The sequence below is a fragment of the Phoca vitulina genome, unplaced genomic scaffold, assembly GCF_004348235.1.
Source record: "Phoca vitulina isolate PV1807 unplaced genomic scaffold, GSC_HSeal_1.0 scaffold9, whole genome shotgun sequence".
In the NCBI taxonomy this organism is placed as follows: domain Eukaryota; kingdom Metazoa; phylum Chordata; class Mammalia; order Carnivora; family Phocidae; genus Phoca; species Phoca vitulina.
The window spans coordinates 5,809,736-5,833,295 of NW_022589712.1; the positions used below are offsets into that span (position 1 = coordinate 5,809,736).

Genomic DNA, 23,560 nt, shown 5'->3' on the forward strand with positions numbered 1-23,560 from the left:
CTTTAAAGACTGATACATAATTAATAATTTTTTTAATAAATGAAAGTATTCATTACCAAAATGGTCTCAACAATAGAGTCCCTAGCATGATTGAGGTTATACTCACAACTTTGTAGACATAAAGAAACCTGAATAACAATGTAATCCCAAACACTCCTCACGCTTGTTGTAGCCAAGGTTGGGCCTTTGCAGGCTTTCATACATCCTGAACACCTCTAACAGTAACAAAGAATAAACTTACCCATACTCTGCTTTGTCAGAAAGCATGCAGGGTTTGTCTCTTTGCACCTTGCTCCCCTGTCCCTAGACTGCTGGCTCAGTGCAGCCGGAAGGAGTGGGCCACAGATGGACTGATGACCCAAGCAAGGAGCTGGCCAGCCCTGACTCCATTCTCAGAATAAGACCAAATCACGATCTGCTGTAACAAGCAGGCACTTCTTCTGAGAATTACGGTTACATTTCTTCCTCTGGTGGAGGAAAGGTTTCTAAGTTTGCCCCAGCTTTAAGACAGTGGAAGTAGTCGACCATAAAGAAGGTTATGACACAAAACCGGGAAGCTGAGAGTTGTGGCACTGTTCAGAAGGTAGATGAACATCCATTTCCAAGAAGGAGCCCCCCTTTGAAGAACTGCACACTGCTAAGTTTGGCATCAGTATGTGGTACAATTCTGGAATTGATTATTTAAGCAAGTTATTTGAGAACTCCCAAGAAAATAGTGGTGATTATTACCAGCCAGAGTGAGTTCTCTGGAATGTCAGGCCAAGCTTACTTCACGTATTCTGGTAAGTTTACTCATAAAGGAGATCATAGACAGACTATCAGCAAGGCATCTGGCAAGACCTCCCTTGTAGGCAAGGCACAGAAATGGTTGAGTTAGGCTTTTCTTTCTTTTTTTTTTTTTCCTCCTGTGTGAGCAATTGAATCCAAGCAATATGCCTTGATGATTTGGTCCTACTGCAATACCACCAAGGTCGCTACTTGATCTAATCCATTTCCATCTAACATTTTTATTGTAACTTTGATGAGAGTTATAGAATCCAAATCTATTAATTTTTCAATGACCCAAAGTTAGGAAGTCGGCAGAGCTATGACCATGAAGGAACACCAAGAAGGTAAAAATGATAATTTGCTATTATTACCACCTTGACTTGGCACTGTGCTAAACATTCTACTCATGTGATTGGCTAATTCTTACATCATCTCTGGGCAGTAGGTTTTATAATCCCCTGGGAGAAATGACATAATTCATTTGCCAAAACCACACAGCTAGTTAATGGCAGGCTGGGGTCTGGTTTGCATGAGCTCAAGCCCTGTGCTCAGGGTGGTTAGACCCTACTTCCTCCCAACATCTCACCAAGCCCTGGTAGAAATGGAGCCAGACTTGGAACATGTTCAGGAGAAATATTCAGAGCTGGAGATGCAGACTCATCTCCTGAGCTCAAGGAGTTGGACTAATCTGCACAAAATGGTAAAGCCTGTGGTGGAAGCAAGGGCCAGGTCCCTTTCCAGTGGCCACACTAATTCTCAAAAAGGACAGAGAGGTGTGGTCTTTATCATCAGCTACTGAAAGATCACAAGATGGAGGTGACTTCCTGATAAAATGGATATTTTAAGCTATAAGATTGCAGATTCCATTTCCCTCTATAGATATGGGTTCTCATTTGGGAATCTGAATTGGTCAGTATAGGCTAGGTTTGCTGCAGCAATAGATTAACCCTATGGGCTCATTGGCTTCACATGGAAAAGGACCATTTCACATTCATGGTAGATATCCAATTCAGGTTAACACAGGGTGGGGAGAAGAGAGAGTAGGAGGACAGTGCATTGGCTCTGAAAAGCTTAGTTTGGAGGGAACACACACCTCTTCCATTCACAGCCCATTGGCAGAGTTAGTCCCATGCTTCCACAGAACTGCATAACAGAAATGCTGGGGAGCTATTAGATATTTGGTGCTCAGTAAATGTCTCTGACATAGAATTCATGTTATTTGGGGAAACTAACTTCTCCTTTCCCCTAACCAGTACTATGATTGCATGACCTAGGTTAATCCAGTCAGTGTGTTCCATCCCCTTGACCACAGTTCAAGGCTGGGCATGTGCCCCTAGGTGGTATAATAAATTCAGGGGCAATGACACTTTCGCTTTCTTACAGGTATACGTAAGTAAGTAAGCAAGCATGTAGTCCCTGGATCTACTTGGAACATTCAGAGGCCAAGAAGGGAGCCAGCTTTAAGATGATCTTGCATAAAACAAAGCAGAGAGTGACAGTGGTGAGCCACCAGATTAAACCATGCTTGAAATGAGACCCATCTCTGGATTGTTCAGTTATGTCAGTCATCAAGCAAACCTGACAATTTGAATTTTTTTTTTTTTTTTGGATTTGGTAATCAAAATAATCTTAATACACCTCTTTTCCATATTTTCAGAATTAGGTATTTTCTTTTTAAGTTAAACACCATGACTTTTTTATAGTTATTATTGCTTTAAAAATCATTTAACTGGGCAATTTCAAGGTATATAAGTAAAATTATTAGATCATAAATAAAGAGTAATGCATTTCAGTTGTACTTGTTCCTTCCTAATTAAGTAGAATTCTCAAAACAATTTTTTATATTGTGATATGGATTCTCATGTTTTATCCTTACTTGGTATATTTTTTCCATTGAGTATTCTTTAACAAGAATATCTTGCTTTTTAAAATGTTATTGCTACTTAAATGTTAAGTTTCTTTAGCTGTGTCTGTGCATGTTTATCCTTTATAGCTGGGTGACCTCAACTCATTAGAGCTCTCCTAATGAGGCCACTGTCTTATGTGCTATTTGTAGATCAGTGATATTTCTGTAATTCTTTAGCAGCTGGAGTCAACTTGGCTCCTAGTAGACCATCTCACAAATGTAGGTTTCTGCTTATAAACAAAAAGAATCACATGAGAGAATGTAAGATGAATAAACAAAAAATTACTCTCACCACTTACATAATTTCTCTTGTAAATAGAAAGCATTATGTCATTATATTCTTTATGCTCTTTGAGATTAGGGATTCTTACAAAATAGTTTTTGTATGATAGACATTATAGTGGCAAGCCCAAATGGCCACTTCACACTTTTGACTACGACACCTATACAGATTTTCATATGGATGACAGTTATGCACCTGATCAAATTAATTTTGCAAGTATTTTGATGAATTGATGATGTACTAGCAAGCCCATTAGATGATGTTGGGAATATATTACTTACTAAGATTATGTTCTAAGTGACACAACAAAGGAAGATATAAAATTCTGTGGGGGAGGGAAAGTGGGGTGGGTAGAGGGCTGGAGTTTAGGATAAGCAGGGAGAGAAGAAAGAGAAGAGGCTTCAAAGAACAATTCCTATTTGAGCTGAGCTTTGAAGGTCCCTTACCATTGAGACCCTGGGGGATGTGAGAGAGGGCATTCTTAAAAGAAAGCAAAGGTACAGAATTAGAAAAGAAATTTTATAGCACATTTAGTTTGGCTATAGCTAACAGGGCACACAAAGGGAAATATAGTTGACCTTTGAACAACACTAACTGCAAGGGTCTACTTATATGCAGATTTTTTCAATCAATACAGTACAGTACCATATTTTCTCTTCCTTATGATTTTCTTAATAACATTTTTCCCTAGCTTACTTTATTATAAGAATATAAAATCCTTAGAGCATACAAAATATGTGTTAATCAAGGGTTTATGCTATCAATAAGACTTCCAGTCAACAGTAGACTATTAGTAGTTAAGTTTTGAGGGAGTCAAAACTTATACCAAGATTTTCAACTATGCAGGGGGTTGGCGCCTCTAAACTCTGCATTGTTCAGGGGTCAACTGTAATAAGAGATAAGGTCAAAAACAATTTGCAGCCAGACATTTAGAAGGAATCCTTGAAGGTCATGCCAAAGAATTTAAAGTAGGCTGAAAGTAGAGAGGAGTCTGTCCTTGAAAGAGGGAAGTGTATCAGTTAAGATTTGTGAATTGAAAGCTTTGTGCCTCTAATAGCTAAGGTATGTGGCCTGGGGCACAAGATAGTAGCAGGAATACTGGCTTGAGATGTCAAAGATGAGACTTTTGGGATGGCACAGCAGGTAGAAAGTTAGTGTGTGTGTGTGTGGGTAATCCTGGAAGAAAGAGCCCCAAAGAGCAGGTAAACTAAAAACCTGCATGAAAGCCCAGCTTTAGCTAACCCCTAAGGGTTATACACATGCAAGAGATCCCAGCAGGCCCAGATGATGAGCCAGAGCTGAGAGACGGAAGAACTCTGATTGCTGTCTACCACAGGGAGACAAAGTTTGAAGTTTATGTTGAACAGGTTAACTGTCAGAATAAGTACTCTTCAGAAGAATATAACAGAACCCAGAGACTTTAAAATATCTTATTCATAATGTCCATGGTATGATTATAATTTCTGGCCTGCTGAGGTTGGATGGGCCCTGGACTAGATCCGGCCAATGAGTAATGAATAGAAATGAAATATGTTACTTCCAGGATGGAGCACTTCATCTGCCAGAAAGAGATCCTTTGGGACTCTTGTTTCCTCTAGTGCTGTCAGCAGTGACATCCACCAGGCTACGCCCCTAAGCAACTGCTGTGAACAAGCCCCCTGCCAACCTGAAATTGGCACTTAGCACATGTAAGAAACAGACTTTCATTCTAAGTCACTTACTGTTTTAAGCTTTTGATTTTGGAGATTGGTTGTTATTTCAACATAACCTAGCCTGTTCTGATTGATAAAATTCCCATCATATTAAGGAGAATTTTCTTCTAGTCTTAGTTTGTTTTAAAAACCCAAAGAGGGGGCGCCTGGGTGGCTCAGTTGGTTAAGCATCTGCCTTCAGGTCAGGTCATGATTTCATGGTCCTGGGATCAAGTCCCATGTCGGGCTTCCTGTTCAGCGAGGAGCCTGCTTCTCCCATTCACTCTCCCTCTCTTTCTCAAATAAATAAATAAAATCTTAAAAAACATAAATAGGTATTGGTTTTTATCAAATGCATTTTGCCATCATCATAATACACTAATGTAAATTGCATTAACTGATTTTTCTAATATTAAGCCACTCTTATGTTCCTGTAATAAAACCAACTTTGGCATGAGATACTATAATTTTTATATATTGATGGATTTGGTTCTCTCATAATTTTGTTTAGAAATTTTTCATTGATGTTCATGGATGAGATTGTCCTAGAAGATTCCTTCTTGTAATGTGTTATAATGAACTTGTTGCTATCACGGCTATGCTAGCTTCATAAAATGAGTTGACATGTCATATAATATTAATAATAATATTCCCATTTTATAGACCAAGCAACAGTATCACACGCAGTAAAACAACTGGCCCTAGGTCCAATGGCTACTAAATGGTACAGCCAGATTAAAAGCTGGCTGGTCTGATTCCATAGTTTATGCTCTTAGCCCGTATATTGTCCTGTTGATCTGCATGTAGGATTAAGAGTCTTAAGAGCTAGCAGAAAGAAAGTTCATTGTTACAGAATGAATAAAGAATGTAATTAGGTAAGAAGCAAAACCCTCTAACCAAACACCAGACCCTGCAAAACCGATAATAAACATTCAAAGAGAGATAGGAGCCTGAACATAACGGATTTATAAAGAAGAAAACAAAATACTATTAAGAAGCAATAATCAGAATAAAAGTAAATTATGGTAACTAACAAAATACTCAATGAAAGTTTTGGAAGATGATGTTAAGGAAATTTCCCAGGAAGTAGAACTAAGCAGAATCAGGAAATCTGAGCAAAAAGATAAAGATATTGGAGAATCAACCCACAAGATAATTTTATATATATAACTTCTATAATTATAATTTATATAACTTAATATTTATATATAATAATTATATATATTGTTTATACATGCAGGAATTACAGACAGAATTAGAGAATCAACCCACAAAGTAATTTTATATATAATTTATACATAATATATATTTACATTTATATATAATAATTTTATATATAATTTATATATATGCAGGAATTACAGAGAAATAAAATAGAGGGAGAACATTATTACAGGAAGAATACATGAATGGTTTCTAGTGTTGAAAGACCTATGTCTCTAAATTGAAATTTCCCAGTACAATGAAGAAACACACAGCCGCATCAAAGCATATTGACATGAAATTTCACATCACCAGAAATAAAGAGAACATCCAGAAAGCTTTCAGAGATTGGGAGAAACAGGCACAGGCAAATTGCCAAAAACTCCAATAGCATCAAGATGTTCAAAGCAAGGTAATAACTTGTGAGACAAGGGAGACAAGACCTCAAAATTCTAAATGAACACTATTTTCAACATAGCCAAACTAATAATCAAGTGTGATAGAAGGATTTCCAGACAAGGATTAAAACTAAACTTTTCATGTACTTACAGGAAACTACTGGGAAATGTGCACTATAAAAAAGATGAGGAAAACAAGACAAACAGTTAAGGAAAAAGACAGTAAACCTGAGAGAGGAGTAACAATACTGTTGGGTCACTGGGACCAGATTGGAACAGAAAGATGGAGAGTGGAAGGACCCAAGTCTCCAGAAAAAGAAAGAAAATTGATAAGTTGCCTGATGTTCTGAACATTTGAAAAACAACATTCATTTGCTAGATCTTAAAATATTTGAAAAAAATAGTAAGCATATACAAATCATACAAACTAAATGAGACAATTATCAGTGCTAAGCAAAACAAGTTGTCTAAGGAAAGAAATGTAATCATAGTAGATGTGTGATTTGTAGTGAATAGGACTGATGTGATCACAATAGTGTAACAATTGATTATTAATCTGACCAAAATTGTGATATAACTATATTGTAAGGATGGAGGGGGGAAGAAGATAAGTTTGTGAAAGAGAGATACATTTTTTAAAAATTGAGATATAAGTGACATATAACATTATGTTAGCTTCAGGTGTACAATGTAATGGTTTGATTAGTATAAATTAGAAAATGATCACTACAATAAGCCTAGTAAACATCTGTCACCACATATAGTAAAAAAAAATTTTTCTTGTGATGAGTGCTTTAGTATCTACTCTCTTAGCAATTTTTAAACATCAACTGTATTAACTATAGTCAACATGATGTACATTACATCCCCATGACTTATTTTATATGTTTTTATTTTTTATATATTTATATTTATTTATTTTATAACTGGAAGTGTGTACCTTTTGACCTTCACCCATTTCTCCCACTCCCAACACCCGACCTCTGGCAACCACCAATCTTATCTCTGTATCTATGAACTTGTTTTTTGTTTTGTTTTGCTTTAATTTCTTGAGATTCCACATAAGAGATCATATGGTGTTTGTATTTCCCTGATTTCTCTTAGCATAATGTCCTTGAGGTCCATCCATGTTGTCAAAAATGGTAGATTTCCCCATTTTTTATGGCTGAGTAATATTCCATCATAGATATACACCACAATTTCTTTATCCATTCATTCATCAATGGACACTTAAGTTATTTCTATATCTGACAATTATAAATAATGTTGCAGTGAACCTGTGGGTTGAATTAGTGTTTTTGTTTTCTTCAGATAAATACCCAGAAGCGTAATTGCTAGATCATTATGTTAGTTCTTTTTTACCTTTTTTGAGGAAACTCCATACCTTTTTCCATAGTGGCTGCACCAGTCTGCATTCCCACTAACAGTGTACAAGGGTTCCCTTCTCTCTCCATCTTTGCCAACAAGTTATTTCTTGTGTTTTTGATAACAGCCATACTAACAGGTGTGAGGCGATATTGTGGTTTTGATTTGCATTTTCCTGACAGTGATATCAAGCATCTTTTCAGGCCTGTGGCCATCTGTATGTCTTCTTTGGAAAAGTGTTTATTCAAATCCTCTGTTCATTTATTTCATTTTATTTTTTTATTAACATAATGTATTATTTGTTTCAGGGGTACAGGTCTGTGATTCATCAGTTTTACACAATTCACAGCACTCACCATAGCACATACCCTCCCCAATGTCCATCACCCAGCCACCCCATCCCTCCCACTCCCCTCCACTCCAGGAACCCTCAGTCTGCTCATTTTTCAAATTGGATCTTTTTTTTGTTATTGAGTTGTATGAGTTCTTTATATATTTTGGATATTAACCCCTTATCAGATACATGATTTGCAAATATTTTCTACCATTTGGTAGGTTGCTTTTTCATTTTGTTTATGGTTTCCTTTGCTGTGCAGAAGATTTTTAGTTTGATATAGTTCCAACTTGTTTATTTTTGCTTTTGTTGTGAGAGCTAAATTTTGATCATTACTTGGTAACTGGCAGTCTCCACCAAAACCATACAGTTGGGAACAAACAGTGGGAACAACCTCTCAAAGTTCCCAAACCAAGACTTTTTTCTTGTGATTAGTGATCATTTCTCCCATTTATCTGTAATCATAACAAATTATTTGGGTTTCCTTTTGTCATCTTATTGGGGTTTTTTGTTTTGTTTTGTTTTGTTTTTTTACATTCTACCTTGGCTTTTTTTTTTTAAGTTATTGCCTTAACTTAATTTTTCATTTTTCTTTCCCTACTACTTCATATGATGACCATCTATTTTAACCCACTAATGGTTACTTTTAAGGCCTAAAAGCTTAACATTATATTTTTCTAATTATTCACAGCATGAAAGAAGCAACATCTCTTGATACCCTAAATGTAAGATAGAAGATGATCATTCATCTGTTTCTACCAGCTCATTCCCTACCTTGTTCTCATTCCCAGCATCTTGTGGGAGGATCTGGGGTGTCAAGTGTCATCTTGGCCTTGGTCAGCTGTTCCTTGACCTTGCAGCAGCAGCAGAGCATCAACTGGGGGCTTCTTAGAAATCCAGTCCCCAGATCCATCTCACAGCTGCTGTGTGGGACCTGCATTTCACCAAGCGATTCATACACACTTGCAGGTGATTAATACACACGCTGAAGTTTGGGACATGGTGCGTTAGAGGCAGTCTGTCCACTTGGATTGGTAAAGACTGTAGATCTTGGAGCTGAAGGTCAGGCAGTGGAAGAAGAACCAGCATCACTCTGTCTCAGGGTCAAGAGATTTACTCTTCTTCCACAGGCAAAAAAACGACTAATTTAAGTAGCTGTTTGTTGTTTTAAACATGATGCCATGGTTTTTCCGAGAACTAAGGCTTATACCAATTACATCTTTACCTAGAATATTTTTATCGATATAAATTGATCCTCTATACCTGTGAAATTTTTTACATTAACTTCTACCTTTCTACAATTACAATAACTCTTCCTTCCTTTTTTCTCTTTCATCCCAATATATCATTTATTTTTAAACTAGTCAAGTATTATTTAGTTTTATATACAGTTTTTTTTCCACAAACCAATCTGAAAGTTAATTTTCAAGTTAAAGCTAATTTATTTGATTTCATGATTTTCACCTTAGTTTATGCTTTTGACACTAGCACCTCTTTGCTGTCTGTTCAGTTTTTGTCATTTTAACATGTAGGTTCTGTTTTAACTACTTAGATCTTTTCCATGATTTTGAAGGCTTATACCCAATTTCCTTGGATTTTTAGAGACATTATTCCAAAATAATTACGTGAGATTTCATGCAGTTTTGGAACTCTTTTCCATCAACTATTTAAATTTAACTCTAGATTTAGTGGCTTTTAATGTTAGCTGCTTTTCACACTCTGACATCCTAATTTCGGGGTCCTGAACTTGGCTTTACCTCCTGAGAGCTGGAGCATATTCTCAGTAACTACTTGTATGAGACAGGTGGACATTTTACTTATGAGTCTTTTTTTTTTTTTAACAAGTATTCATGCAGTTTGTTATGTACATCAGGTCTTCTACTCATGTGTATGGGATGAAACATACCCAAGGTTGTTCTCTTCCAATGCTCATTGTTGTCTGGAATTTACTGTTGGTAAAATTCTTAACCCCAGTTACTTTTATTTCTTTGTGTGTAGCATTCCCCACCCCACCCCCGTGGGTTTCTGCCTCTGTCTCCTAGATGCTATATCTTCCTGAGTCCTGAGGATGCCAAACCAGTTTCTATGGGTTTCTTCTGGCTCCTGAACTAAATGTCGTTGAGGTATTCTTTTCCTTTCATTGTTCGAGATATTTCCTTCCTTGTGTGTAGCAGCCTTTTATGAATGGCACCATGCGGCGGTGTTGGTGTGATTGCTCTTAATGCTACTGAAGACAGAGATTCCCAAACCCAGTGCTTGTGGTTGCTCTTGGCGTCTTTGTCCTCCTGGCCATTACTGGAATCCCTTTCTGAGTTTAATATGCAGAGTTTCTAGAGGCTCCTTCCTGGTATTGCTCTGCTGGATTTTGATGCATGTGTGTTTTCCTAACCGGATGGAGTAAATGGAAACCTACATCCCATAGTTCAGATGGCTGAGAGGGTTCATCTCATCCTTGCCCTATAAAGTTCTGCTGTTGCTGTCAGCAATCAGTGTTCCATTGTCAACCCTGACTCCTTTATACCGGTATTTTTTGAAGTTTCTGACCCAGAATAACCCAAGAAGGTGGAAATCAAAAAGTGGGAGGAAAGGGAAGCAACTATAACTGTGCCATAAAACAACACAAATGGAATGAAGTATGAGATACACACTTTTCTGGTTATTACTGAATGACCTCACTTGGGGTCTTGAAACAAAGAAAAGGAGAAAGAAAAAGTGTCTTCTTACCTGCTTTCCTATTAGAAAGCCAAGAAATACTGAATGTGTGATCAGCCTTGTAATTAGCTGAAGTCAACCCCAGATTCTGGAAGTAGATAGGCAGCTCAGTCCAGTTCTTATCCTTGTAGGGAGTTTATGTATTTTGCTTTACTGGTATAGATATTAGTTAGAATTCGAGGAAAACTATTCAAAAACTGCTAGCTGGTGATGGTAAGGTTACTTTTTGCCCTTGGAGAGAGTCAAAATTATACTAATCGTACAGCTTGAAAAATCATGTACACATGCCCGTACATGTTATGCCAATTATGTGCATCAGCCTCCAGATCAACTGGCCTCAATCCAGAATTCCCCCGGAAGATTTCATTTACACAGCTTATATTTTACACCGTGCTGGCACTGTGCATGATCTTGCACAATCAGTATTCCTTCCTGAGAAAAATTTGGTTTTAGTGATGTAAGTAGATTGAGAAGCAAACCAAGTTAGATTCAGGATCAGTATATAATAGTGGAAGCCCAGGAAGAAAAGCAATGATATCTACCAAAATAAATTCTCATTGCCTTTGGAATCTTGAATTATCAAATTCATATATAGTTAATTTTACCTGACAAAACATGTTTACTGAATTCTTAATAATGTCTTCACTTGTGAGCAAATCACCTCTAGTACGTATATACTGTAAATTTTGTCCTTAGAACACATCACTTCTCTTAACTCATTTAAATATCTTTAAAATACAGATCAAATAAAGTTGAAAATCAATTCACCTTGGTCTGCAATGCTCTACTTTGGTATGTTTTAACTGTAAACAGTATAATCAAAATATTACTTAGAAACTCTCTTTCTACCTTTTAGTGTTTTCAATGGATATGAGTGAAAAAGTCCTGAGAAGACAGTGATCCTAACAAGAACAGAGTCTTCTAAAGAAAAGAACAGACTTCTGGATGTCCCTGCTATTCTGCTGAGTGCAGGAGGCAAAGGATCATGTCCTCTAAAGACAGTTCCTGGGGAGGATGTTCTGGGTCTTTTTATTGGTCAATAAAATTTGTAGGGCATTCTCTATAAAATACAGCATTTCAGCTAGAATTTAACATATTCAAAAATTGTGAACTGTTAGAATAAATCACATCTGGAAAGGATTTTACTGCCACTCAGTATTATATGTCCTTCCTGAAGGACTTCAAAGATCAGCCTTTCACTCAGCTGATGCATGAGGGGAGAGGAAGCTGCTTTAAAGTGTCCTTTCTCTTCCCATGTTACTTTTCACAGAAGGTAGCCTGTCCTTTTGCTTGGGTTTACTTCTATGTCTTGCTGGAAATCTGGAGTGGTCAGTTACAGATCTCTTACAAAATCTCAAAAACATGAGAGCAAGTTTCAGAGCTGATTTAGTTTAAGCAGTGACAGCAGAATGGCCAAAAATCTAGAATTCTAATGAAACTTAATTCAAATCAATAAAAAGGTCACCATAGATAAGACGAAATAATCCAGGTGTAGGAAATGACCCAATGTTGAACTATTTAGTTCTTGTTTTGGTCAAAGCACATGGCAAGAGCAGCTGTCAGACAGTGAGGGTGGGCTTCCCCCAGATCCTAGGAGACACAGGTGTCCAGTCAGTCACGCCAGAAGTGGTTCACCCTGGACTAGGGAGTGAGGCAGAGCTTGCGGTGGGGGAAGAGGCCAAATGCCCAGGGCAGTTGGGAAAGGGTGGGATGTCCCTGCCCAGGAGGTGCTCAGCACCACCCCTCTGCTTTCCAGCAGCAGCAGCAGCAGTATGGATGGGCAACTCTGGTGCGCACAGAGCCTGGGGTGTCATGGTGGGTGGTGAGGGCCTAGGCCTGGCCATTCCAACCTTGGAGAGGCCGGCCATCCCCTCCTGGACCCTTGTCCCCGGATGATGGCTCTATTATAAGGGTCAGCAGCAGCTGTGGGGCGAGATGAGGAGGCTAGACCCAGAGCAACGCCGGGCTTGTTCGGGAGTCATTATAGACTGTCTTACTGGCAAATGAAAATCTCAGAAACACTTTGGGAGGGGGCTGCTTTTAGACAACTAGTCCAAAGAGATTCATGTCTGAAGAACCTGGCCATAGAAATAAAGCATTTCATCCTATAAACAAAGAAAGAAAGTCAGTGACAGGGTTACTCTAGAATTTCCCCAGGTAACCTATCACAGATAAAAAAAAAATTCAAATATTTGGTAACATTAATTCTTCTCCATTCCAGAATTTTTTTTCGTAAAATTATTAATCCTATTACCTAAAAGATCCTAAACATAATTGGGTTTATACTGTAATTTAAAAATTAGGGATGTCATTTGAAAAGAACTTGGAAGTTGGTGGTGTAGAATGCAAAGACACATCCTTTACTTCCGCGTGTATAAATTAATGTTAATGCTTGTGTCATTACTGGGAAGCATTTTAAATTAGTATAAAGCCTGTGCAATTTAGTTTATGTGGGAAGCTTCAGTGCAGTATCAATAATGGGATAGAGTAGATTTGGGATGTCTGGCCCCGTACGTCAACCTATAAAATTCCTGCAAAACCGGGGGATAGCCTCAATCTGTTGTGTTTTATTGCTTAATTAGCGAGTTGTCAAAAAGCGGCACCTTCTAAGCTGAATGATGCTTTTTCACCTGTTCACTTACTTTTTATCGGGATAATGAGCTGTGGAATGACAGGAAGAATCTTGTTCCCCCCATGTTCCAGCATGTCGTGGATTCCTTGCCGAGCAAAAAACTCGTAGGGAAATGTCATTTCACAGAGCCCATCAAAAAACAGAGGCAGATAATGATGGTAATCCAGCTTCTCAATTTCTACCTGAAAGGAGAGAGAAGAAATGCCATGTGAAGACAGCAATGGGGCGAAGCATGGCCAGACCAGCTATGAGGCTGTCACCGACTTAGGAGGAGCACGTTCTTCAGGACTTTGGGAAAATTTTATTAAGCAACTCATCTAACAACCTAAAGTACATCAGCATGTCTTTATTCCATTAGCAATGGGGTCACAGTCATTGACCTTTACATTTTAACAGATTGGAATAATAAATAATAAATAATCAACATTGATACTTGTTTTGCGGTCCTTTGGTTAGTATTTTACCATTTGGCACAAATGTAATATTGAAAAGGATTCAAGAAGTCCACCGTATGTATGTTGAAAAGATATATGTAAGAACAGAATGAAAAAAAACACAAAACAGTTGAAGAGAGATTAGCATCTGAATTTCCAGCAGGAATCGAATAGGGATGGCACACCAGTATATTCTTGTGAAATGTGTCTTTTCAGGACCTAGCAAGTACGAGAGCGAGGGATAAAATAGGATTGTGTGAATGTTCCCTGGATCCTGCAGGATAAGGAGAATGTTGGTGCTCTCAAGTCACCTCAACAAAATCAGAATATCCCAATCTCTCTTGGCTGCTCCATTGGGGAACAGAGATATATCACTTTTCCATTGCTATATCCTTCACCCTCAATAATGCCTCCATGACTTCTTGTCCTGATCTTTGTAAAAGCATCCAGCACCAACTGCGAACGGAAACAAAAGCTCTGGGATTGAGAAAAGAGATGTGTTGCGAGCTGCTGGAGATCTGTTCCAGCCTCTAGCCTGGGTCCTTCACTGTCTAGAGTATCCATGACCTGACTTGCTACCTGCAAGGTGACAGAAGTGATGGTGATATCATGAATGGAAAGAAGCCAACAGACTCGGACTGAGGACACAATCCATTTACAGAGCTAAGGATGATGATGCATGCAGCGTTTCCAGTGAGAGGTGCAAATTCCCCAGGTCTTCAAGTCCTTATGAATGCACCCAGCTTTCAATTACCACCTTATAATTAAGTGAGGAGCCCATCAAGACCTCAGAGAAACTGCCTTTTACATTAGGAGGTTCTTATACCTTCTAGCTCTCTCTCAGCTTTTTGGAGTCTCTAGCCACATGCCTGCCTATCCCTGGGGATGACTAACTGGTGACACGTCCAGCACATCCCCGAGTGCCTACTGTAGATTGAATCAAATGTCCTGCAGTTCCCCAAGAAGGACGTCTGTCTCCAGTCTGCTCATGGACTGCCCAGCCACCTAAGGAAGTAAACAGTCAAGAGTTGAATGTTTAGATGTCCTCTTGGAATTGAGCTTGGAAAATGAATCCGAGAGGGAGGTATATATGGACATCAATTTCATTTTATATTCCTTTTACATTCATAAAATCTACTTTGTTCATAGTAAAATTTTATGGAATTTTTATCCAATGCCAGCCTTCAAGGATTTTTGTGTATTTGAAGACATTTTAGAACACTATTTTGTACAACTATTTTGTTCATTCCTCATGACAACTAAAAGGTACTGCTACATCATTCAGCTCCAAAAGGTACAGTGTTACTATCAGTTTTACCTTGTAGCCTAACTTCATAATATAAATGTCATCTGTATTATATTTTTTCTATATTATTGATGTTTTTCTAATTCTTTTAGCCCACTGTCACATTTGTACATATGTGTCCTATAAATAGAAAATTATTAAATTTTATATTTTAATGTGATCTAGGACTTTTTATTTTAATACTTTAAGTCACTCACATTTATCACAATGTCTATTTTAACTTCTGTCATCTTATTTTTTGGCCCCATAAGTAATATACTGGTAATAACACACGGTCTTCTTTTTTCAAAAATCTAGATATTGAGAATAATTCAAGATTAAAACTAAAATTTAAAGAAAAGTAAGGAGATCCCTTGTCTTTGTCCATGTATTTGTCACATGGTGACTATTATCCTTTAGAGTTCTTCTAAATCAATGTGGGTTTTTTTCTTCATTTAGACTTACGAAAGGTCATTTTTACTGTTTATTCAGCAATAAACTTCAGTTATATAAATCATTTTGCTCTTAGGATAACTTGTTTTAATGACATATTACACTTTATATTTCTTTAGTATTACTATAAAAATAGTAGTTTTCAAACTTTTGTAAAATTTGGGAATCTTTCTTCAAAGTTTATGCAAGAAATCCAGAATTAAAAGAAATCTCTTTGAAGTAGGACACAGAACAAGGACCATTTTAGATACATCAGGTAAAATTACACAGTAACATACTGATTGATGACCACTTGGATGTTAACTCCAGAAACATCAAGTAGTTTTACTCACAGAATCTCTCTCTTTTTAAAATTTATGTTTTATAACTTTTTAAAGATCACACAGTACTCACAAGTTATCTCTAAATCTTACAGTGACCTTTGGTCAAAAGCAATAAAATTCTAACTTTACTCGGACTATCATATATAACTTTTTATCCCCATAACAAATGTGTAAGGTAGTGTGTAAGGTAGTAATGCTATACTGTGTATACCTTAATGTGTAAGGTAGTAATGCTATACTGAAAGGTCAGAAACACAATGAGGTTAGTGATTTTTATTAAAAACTCAAATTAGAAACTTACTCTTACATTTTCCATATCTTTGCTTCAATTAGCAAATACAATATAACTGGAAATATCTGTTATCATAAGAACTGAAGATCTTGCTTAGAATCACAAATTAATCTGAAAAAGTATAATTATCTATTAATATATTATGACTTCATTTGGACTTACTATGGCATTTATAAAATAAAGCCTCAGCCCCACTGTTCTTCTTTGAGGAAGCAGGTGAGTTACTGCAAGAGGGCTTACAAATTATATAGGCATTAAGCACTGTCTGTGGATAGTGTGTGTAACATTTCAAACATGGATGTACTTTTATTTTTCAAATGCATGTAGATGTGGTTATGATAAATAACTTAAAAATGTCATTTTAAGCTTTTTCAATGATACTGAATATATAGTTAAAATTATGTACTAATGCATGAAATTTTTGATGCAAAAAGACTTTTGAGCATGAAAAATGCTCTTTAATGTCAAAAAGGAGCCCTCACACCGGACGGCAGACAAGACTAATGTGATCCTTAGACTGCTAAAAAGCCTAAAAAACACCAAAATGTGTTCAATGCAAAGTCTATGTCAGGAAATCCTCAGATGCTAGAGATAAAGACAAAATCCAGAGTCACAGAGGTGGTGCCATTTGACCTAAGAGAGTAGCAGATACAGATCAGATCTCAAGATTGGGACTGAGGTTTTAATGTCTCCAGAGTCCAGGAAAACAGGGCATTTTGCAAGAGAAGGGGGGTAAGCTGAGACTCTTGCATAGGACTGGGGCCCTACAAGGGTTGCCCCACCTTGGAAAGGGAACCAGAAAGTCTCTCCTTGAGTTTGTAGAGACAAAGAAAACTTGTGGAAAGAGAAAGAGAGCGTGTGACAAAGCTCTTAACAGAAAAGATCTCCTTTGAGAAACAGAAACCCAAATAGAAATCTAAAGTAAAAAAAAAAAAAAATATGTGTGTGTGTATATATATGTGTGTGTGTGTGTGTGTGTATATATATATATATATATATAATTTCCCATTTCCCAGACCATGGAAAGGAAACTTCTGGGGCCCAGACAAAGCAAATGGAAAGTGTTAATACTCCCATGAGCTAGGTTCATAGGGCTGCCACAGAAAATGCAACCCCATCTAAAACTTACCACCATCATGGTGATGGAACCACCATAAGAAAGACTAAATAGACCAGTGAACATGGGAATGAGCTCTGAACTAGCAACTAGAAATTACAGAATAAAATCTGAAAAGAATTTTTTAAAGTGGGGGCACCTGGGTGGCTCAGGAGGTTGAGTGTCTGCCTTCAGCTAGTGTCATGATCTTGGAGTCCTGGGATCAAGCCTCATGTCAGTCTCCCTGCTCAGCAGGGTTTCTGCTTCTCCCTCTCCCTCTGCCCCTCCCCCTGCTTGTGCTCTCTCTCTCTCAAATAAATAAATAAAATCTTAAAAAAAAAAGAATTTTTTAAAGTGCTTAAAACATAGAATATTTTTAGAAAAGAACTGAATAAAATTTCCGAAGGACATAGAGCGGCATTAACTTCAGAATCCAGTCATTGGATAATAGATTGACCACAGACAAAAAGAGAAGGAGGGGTCTGGGTCACAGAACCTGGAAAGCCAATGCAGAGGTAGCACCAGAAAACCCCCATCTGACTTGCTCCCCATGCGACCCCAGGGAGTTCCAGAGAGACAGGGAAAGGAGGTATTTGGAGAAATCATAACTGAAGAAAGATGTGAATCTTCAGATTGAAGATGCAAATCTGGACACTTCAGAAAAACTATAAAACTCCAAAGTCAAGGAAAAGATTTAAAAGCAACTAGAAACAAAAGATAGATGACATATAAAGGATCAAAATTGGGCTTGAAATTACACTTCTCATTAAGAAAATAGAGGCCACAAGATGGTAAAAACCCCTCAACACGCTAAAGGAACAATGATGATTAATCTTCAGTGCCATACTCAGCTAAACTGGCATGCAAGATAAAGACAAACTAAATGTATTTGGCCAAGATGGAGATTTTTTCTGTTTGTTTTTTCAACCCAGAGATCATTGTCCTCACTGAAGGATAAAATGTACTATATAAGCTGAACACAGGACAAAGAAATGAGATGCAAGAGATAACAGTAAATAAACTGAACAAATGGATAAGACCAAAGAAGCATTGACTATAAATTTTTTTTTTTTAATCATCAATTACGATGAGGTTACAAAGTGAAGTCATAATACTGAAAGGAAAAGTAGAGAAAATGACAGGACAGTGATCTGAGTCAAAGTAATGTCCTTGCATTGATAGGGATGAAAATAAAGTGACTGGTTAACTTCAAAATTAATTAAGTATATTAAAGTGCAAGAATACCAGTCAAAAGAACAGAAATAGAATTAACTTCCCAGAGAACAGAATATAGTAGAGGAAGTGGATAGAGCTCTATTGACCTAATGGAAGGCTAGTCAAACATCCCACCTGGATGTTTGGAAAACAGAAAAACCCATGGAGAAGAGAAAATATGTAGGATGAACCCAAATATATAAGTAATCATCTTAAGTATAAATTATCTTATTCTCTTAAGAAATTGTCAAAAAAGAAAAAATAAACTTCAGTTATAAATTTGTTTATAAGAATCACATTCAAAATACAATCAGAGAAAAGTGAAAAATAAAAAGGTATGGTTAAAAAAAAAGAAATAATAAATATGATATAGGATAAATTCCTGGAATAGAAACTGCTTTCTCAAAGGGTATATATTTTTATATATTTACAATTTTGACAGAAATTGCCAAATGGTGCTTCATGGGATGGTATTAAATTATATTTTCATCAACAATAAATGACAGTAGCTGTTTTCCATTGTTTATTCGAAGAAAAGGCTATCAGTTTGGTTTTTGACAATATTATAGGTAAATATTCTTTCAGTGTTGTTTTAAGTTCCACTTCTCTTACTGTGAGAATAATAGCCTTTTAAAGATATTTTTGAAAGCCATTTGTATATCCTTCTCTGTGAGTTGTATTTTCATATCCTTTGCCATTTTTTGGATACCCATTGACATTTGTTTCCTTTTCTCTCTCTTTTTTGAGCCTTTTTTTCCTTCAAATTCATTTTTTTTTAAATTCCATTAGCCAACTTATGGTACATCATTCGTTTCAGATGTAGTATTCAATAAATGAGCTATTTTATGTTAGGGAGATTCAACTTTTGTATGTTACTTCCATAACATTTCAAACATTTTGAAACGTAACGTTTCAAAAAATTGTTTTTGCCATGCAGACTTTTGTTTTAGAATTCATTAATCTTTTGTGGGGTCCTGAATTTTGAGTCATCATTAAAAAGATTTTTCCCCCAGCATTATAATAAGGGGTATGTGTACCCCAATGTTTATAGCAGCAATGTCCACAATAGCCAAACTATGGAAAGAGCCAAGATGTCTATCGACAGATGAATGGATAAAGAAGATGTGGTATATATATACAATGGAATATTATGCAGCCATCAAAAAACCCCGAAATCTTGCCATTTGCAACGACATGGATGGAACTAGAGGGTATTATGCTATGCGAAATAAGATAATCAGAGAAAGACATGTATCATATGATCTCACTCATACGAGGAATTCTTAATCTCAGGAAACAAACTGAGGGTTGCTGGAGTGGTGGGGGTTGGGAGGGATGGGGTGGCTGGGTGATGGACATTGGGGAGGGTGTGGGCTATGGTGAGCGCTGTGAATTGTGTAGGACTGTTGAATCACAGACCTGTACCTCTGAAACAAATAATACATTATACCTTAAAAAAAAAAAAAAGAAGAAGATAGTAGGAAGGGAAAAATGAAGGGGGGGGAATCGGAGGGGGAGACGAACCATGAGAGACTAGGGACTGTGAAAAAAAAATTGGGGGTTAGAGGGGGGGGGGGGGGGGAGGATGGGTTAGCCTGGTGATGCGTATTAAGGAGGGCACGGATTGAATGGAGCACTGGGTGTTACACGCAAACAATGAATCATGGAACACTACATCAAAAACTAATGATGTAATGTATGGTGATTAACATAACATAATAAAATAAAATTTAAAAAAACAGAATATATCTCAAAACAAGATATATTAAAGGTGTTTATATAATAAATCATGTCCAAATGAAAAAAAATTTTGTTTGTCATCATACATTACAAAATTATATGAAAATTCAACTGCTCAGGCTGAAAGATCTCTCCATATTCAAGCACAAAATCGTGTAATAATTTAATGACTATTATTGTAATAATTAAATAAACAGCATTTTCAGCCTAAAAAAAAAAAAAAGATTTTTCCCCTTTTTGTAGCAGAATAGAAACAATTTATAATGGTTTATTCTAGTATTTTTATGATTTCTTTATATTGAAATATGAATCCATTTGTAACTTTTCTTGGTGTAAGGTGAGAGACGTTCTTCCAACTAACTTTCCACAAGGTTACCAATTTAGACAAGTTTTAGACATAAGGTCTACTTAATGGACCTATATAAAACCTTGCATTCAATAATTAGATAAAACATTTTTTACAAGTGTACAAGGGACAGCTTAGAAAACTGTATAGTAGTAAGCCACAAAGTAAGTTTCAAGAAATTCCAAAGTATGTCATATGCGTTACATTTTCTGAAGAAAAGTATAGGCAAACTTTTAATCTCCACACATTTGGAAATTTAAAAACACTTTTAAATCACTCAGAGACTAAAGAGAAAATCCTTATAGAAATAATAACATGTTAAAATTGAATCACAGTGAAATCACCTAACCTTAAAAAATAGAAAAATGCCCATCTGTAAAGACTTTTTAAGAACAGAAAAAGAAGGAAAAGGATACAACTCGCAATCGGAGGCCAGCATAACCTTGCCACTATGATCAGTCCACTCTCACTGAATCAAAATAAAGTACTAGGCAAATTGAGTTCAGTGACATGTTCAAAATTATGGCCAAGTGGGCTGTATTGCAGAAATAACCAGGATACTTCAATATCATGTTTAAATTTTTAGATCAAAGAGGAAAAATGAGATCACCTTAGATGCAGATAAAGCATTTGATGAAATCATTCATTAAAAAATAATAACTCTAAGGAAAAACCTACAGCAAATATCATACTTTATGGAAAAACTTTAGGAACATTCTCATTATGGAGAAAGCCATAGAAAGGAGGCAAGGAGACTGGTGTCATTTCAACATTGTACTGGAGGTTCTAGCTAATGAGGAAAATAAAATGTGTATGAATATTGGCAAAGAAGAAACAAAACTCTTGGTATGTGAGGATGATATAGCTATCTACATAGAATATCCAGAGAATCTACAAACAAGTGTAATTAGTAAGGGAGTTCAGAAAAATTGCTGCATAGAAGATCACCACACTAAAAATAATAGCATATCCATATGCCACTAAAAACTACATAGGAAATACTTTTTAAAATATTCACAATAGCAAGAAATGAAGCAAAACAAACCCTTTAAGACAATGAGTAATAAAACTAACAGTCAATGCATAAGACTTTATGGAGACAATGACAAAATATTATTGACAACACAAATGGAGGACTGGCACAGTGTTCTGTGAACAAATGAATATATTGGCTATACTCATGGATGGGCAAACTCAAACTCAAAGTTGGTGAGTCTGTCCAATTTAATCTATACAGATCGGAGAGTCTTAGTGACATGTTGGGACCACATTCCAAGCAGTGGCAGAGTGAGGATCAGAGCCTGGTGCTTCTTTCCTTTGACCTGCTCACCTTTTTTCACTATCTTGATGGCTTGTTGTTTCATTACAAATATTGAAGGTTCTGTCTAGCTGGCAGGTATTAATTACTGAGTAACAAATCTGGACTTGAGAGTGGATAATCAAGTTATTTTATGGAATAACCTTATTTTAAGTTTCTGTCAAAAGTGCTAACAAGACAGCTAAAGGTCAGTTGTAAGCAGATCTCGAATTTATGCACACTTAACCTTTATTATCCAGGGATTGTATGTTCCTAACTGCTGCAGTCAATGAGTGATACTTTCAAGTGTAATAAATAAAAAATAATCCCTTGTTCTGTAGCTTTGAACATTCCCACCTTCTGTCACCTGTCATAAAGTTAAAGGAATTTCCTAAAAATTTTAAAATTAGTATTTTTTAAAACCAAGAGTGCATAAAAGGAGCAAAATATGTATTAATATAGAAGCTTCTCTTTCCTTTATCACATCTCTATGTAATATTAAAAATAGTATAATTTTGTCACAGGTAGAGAGAAGGTACTTTTATTTTGGGATAACGAGCGTTAATCAAATAGAGAAGCAAGAAACGTATGGTAGACTTGAAAAGTCCTGCAGATTTAGGAGTTGGGACAGAGTTAAAAACAGATCATTTGTGGCTTTTACCACTGGTATTAATTGCAAAACATGGCATTAATTTACAAAACCTCTCCTTGAACTAGATAATGTACTGTGAACTTCAATGCACTCAACCAAATCAGTAGAATTAAGGAGGATTGGAAAGGATTAATTCAGGTGACGTTCATGTCATGAAGCAATTTTTAAGAAGAAATTGTTATGATGGCAGTATTGGCTGCCTCTTACATCAACATATAATTTTGCTATGTACTTATCTTGCAGGGATTAGATACAAATTTATTAAAGTTCTTTAAACTCATGAGTTCTTATTTCTTAGTCAAATTTCACCTAAAAAAACTAAAGCAAAAATTATAGTGAAGAGCTTACATTAGTTATAGTGCTGTGCTGAAAGTCAAGGAGAGATGGGGATATTAGTGGGTAGGAAAAAATATGAGAAATAGGACTTAGTTCCCAGGATTCATGTTTTAATATTCTCAGTTTGTGGAAAGAATGGATTAGAGACACACTGCCTTTATGGAGAGCAGCTTGGGTTTGTAATTGGCAGAGGGAGGTTCAAACCCATCACTTGCATGTACAGAGCTCCATCATTTTCAAACTCTGACTAGTGGAAAGTTACTGTGCCTTTCTGGGCCTTAGTTCACCTTTTGTAAATGGATAGCTAATTCCCAGGGTTATCATAAGGATTAAATGAGATAGCATGTGCTAAGTGATGTTAATTCCCTCTATTCTCTGAAAAGAAAATAATACACTCACAAAAAAAAATTAAGTAAAATTTCAATGTGGTGCATGATTAAATGCCAAATGAGGGTACATACCAAGGGTATATAGGAAGAGGCCCTGGCATATAGGAAGTAGAGATAATTATGGGCTGGAATACAGAGGACAGGTTTCATCGGGGAGGAGGATCTTGATGAGCCTTGCAAGATGGGAAGAGATGAGCATACGGAGTAAAGGCATGCAGGCAGGAATTGGGCACAGTGTTGTCAAGAGACAATGCCTAGTTCAGTAATGGATAATGTTGGGGAGGCAGGAAGGTGCCTTCTATGCCCACTGTGTCCAGACTGAATACTTCAGGCATGAGCAAAGTAAAGATCGTTTTCAAACAAGGGGCTGACATGGTTAAATGCCATTTAAGAAAGAATAGCCAGCACTT

At 36.6% G+C, this 23,560-nt stretch overlaps 1 protein-coding gene across 2 annotated transcripts in view; it reads right to left on the reverse strand.

Annotated features, from left to right (window-relative positions):
- Positions 1-23,560, reverse strand: part of PACRG (parkin coregulated) — a 509,483-nt gene that overhangs the window by 206,394 nt on the left and 279,529 nt on the right. For both annotated transcript variants that reach the window (XM_032407524.1, XM_032407522.1), the window contains exon 3: positions 13,303-13,474. In XM_032407524.1, coding sequence (XP_032263415.1) covers positions 13,303-13,474 — 172 coding nt within the window. The remainder of the gene's footprint in view (positions 1-13,302; positions 13,475-23,560) is intronic.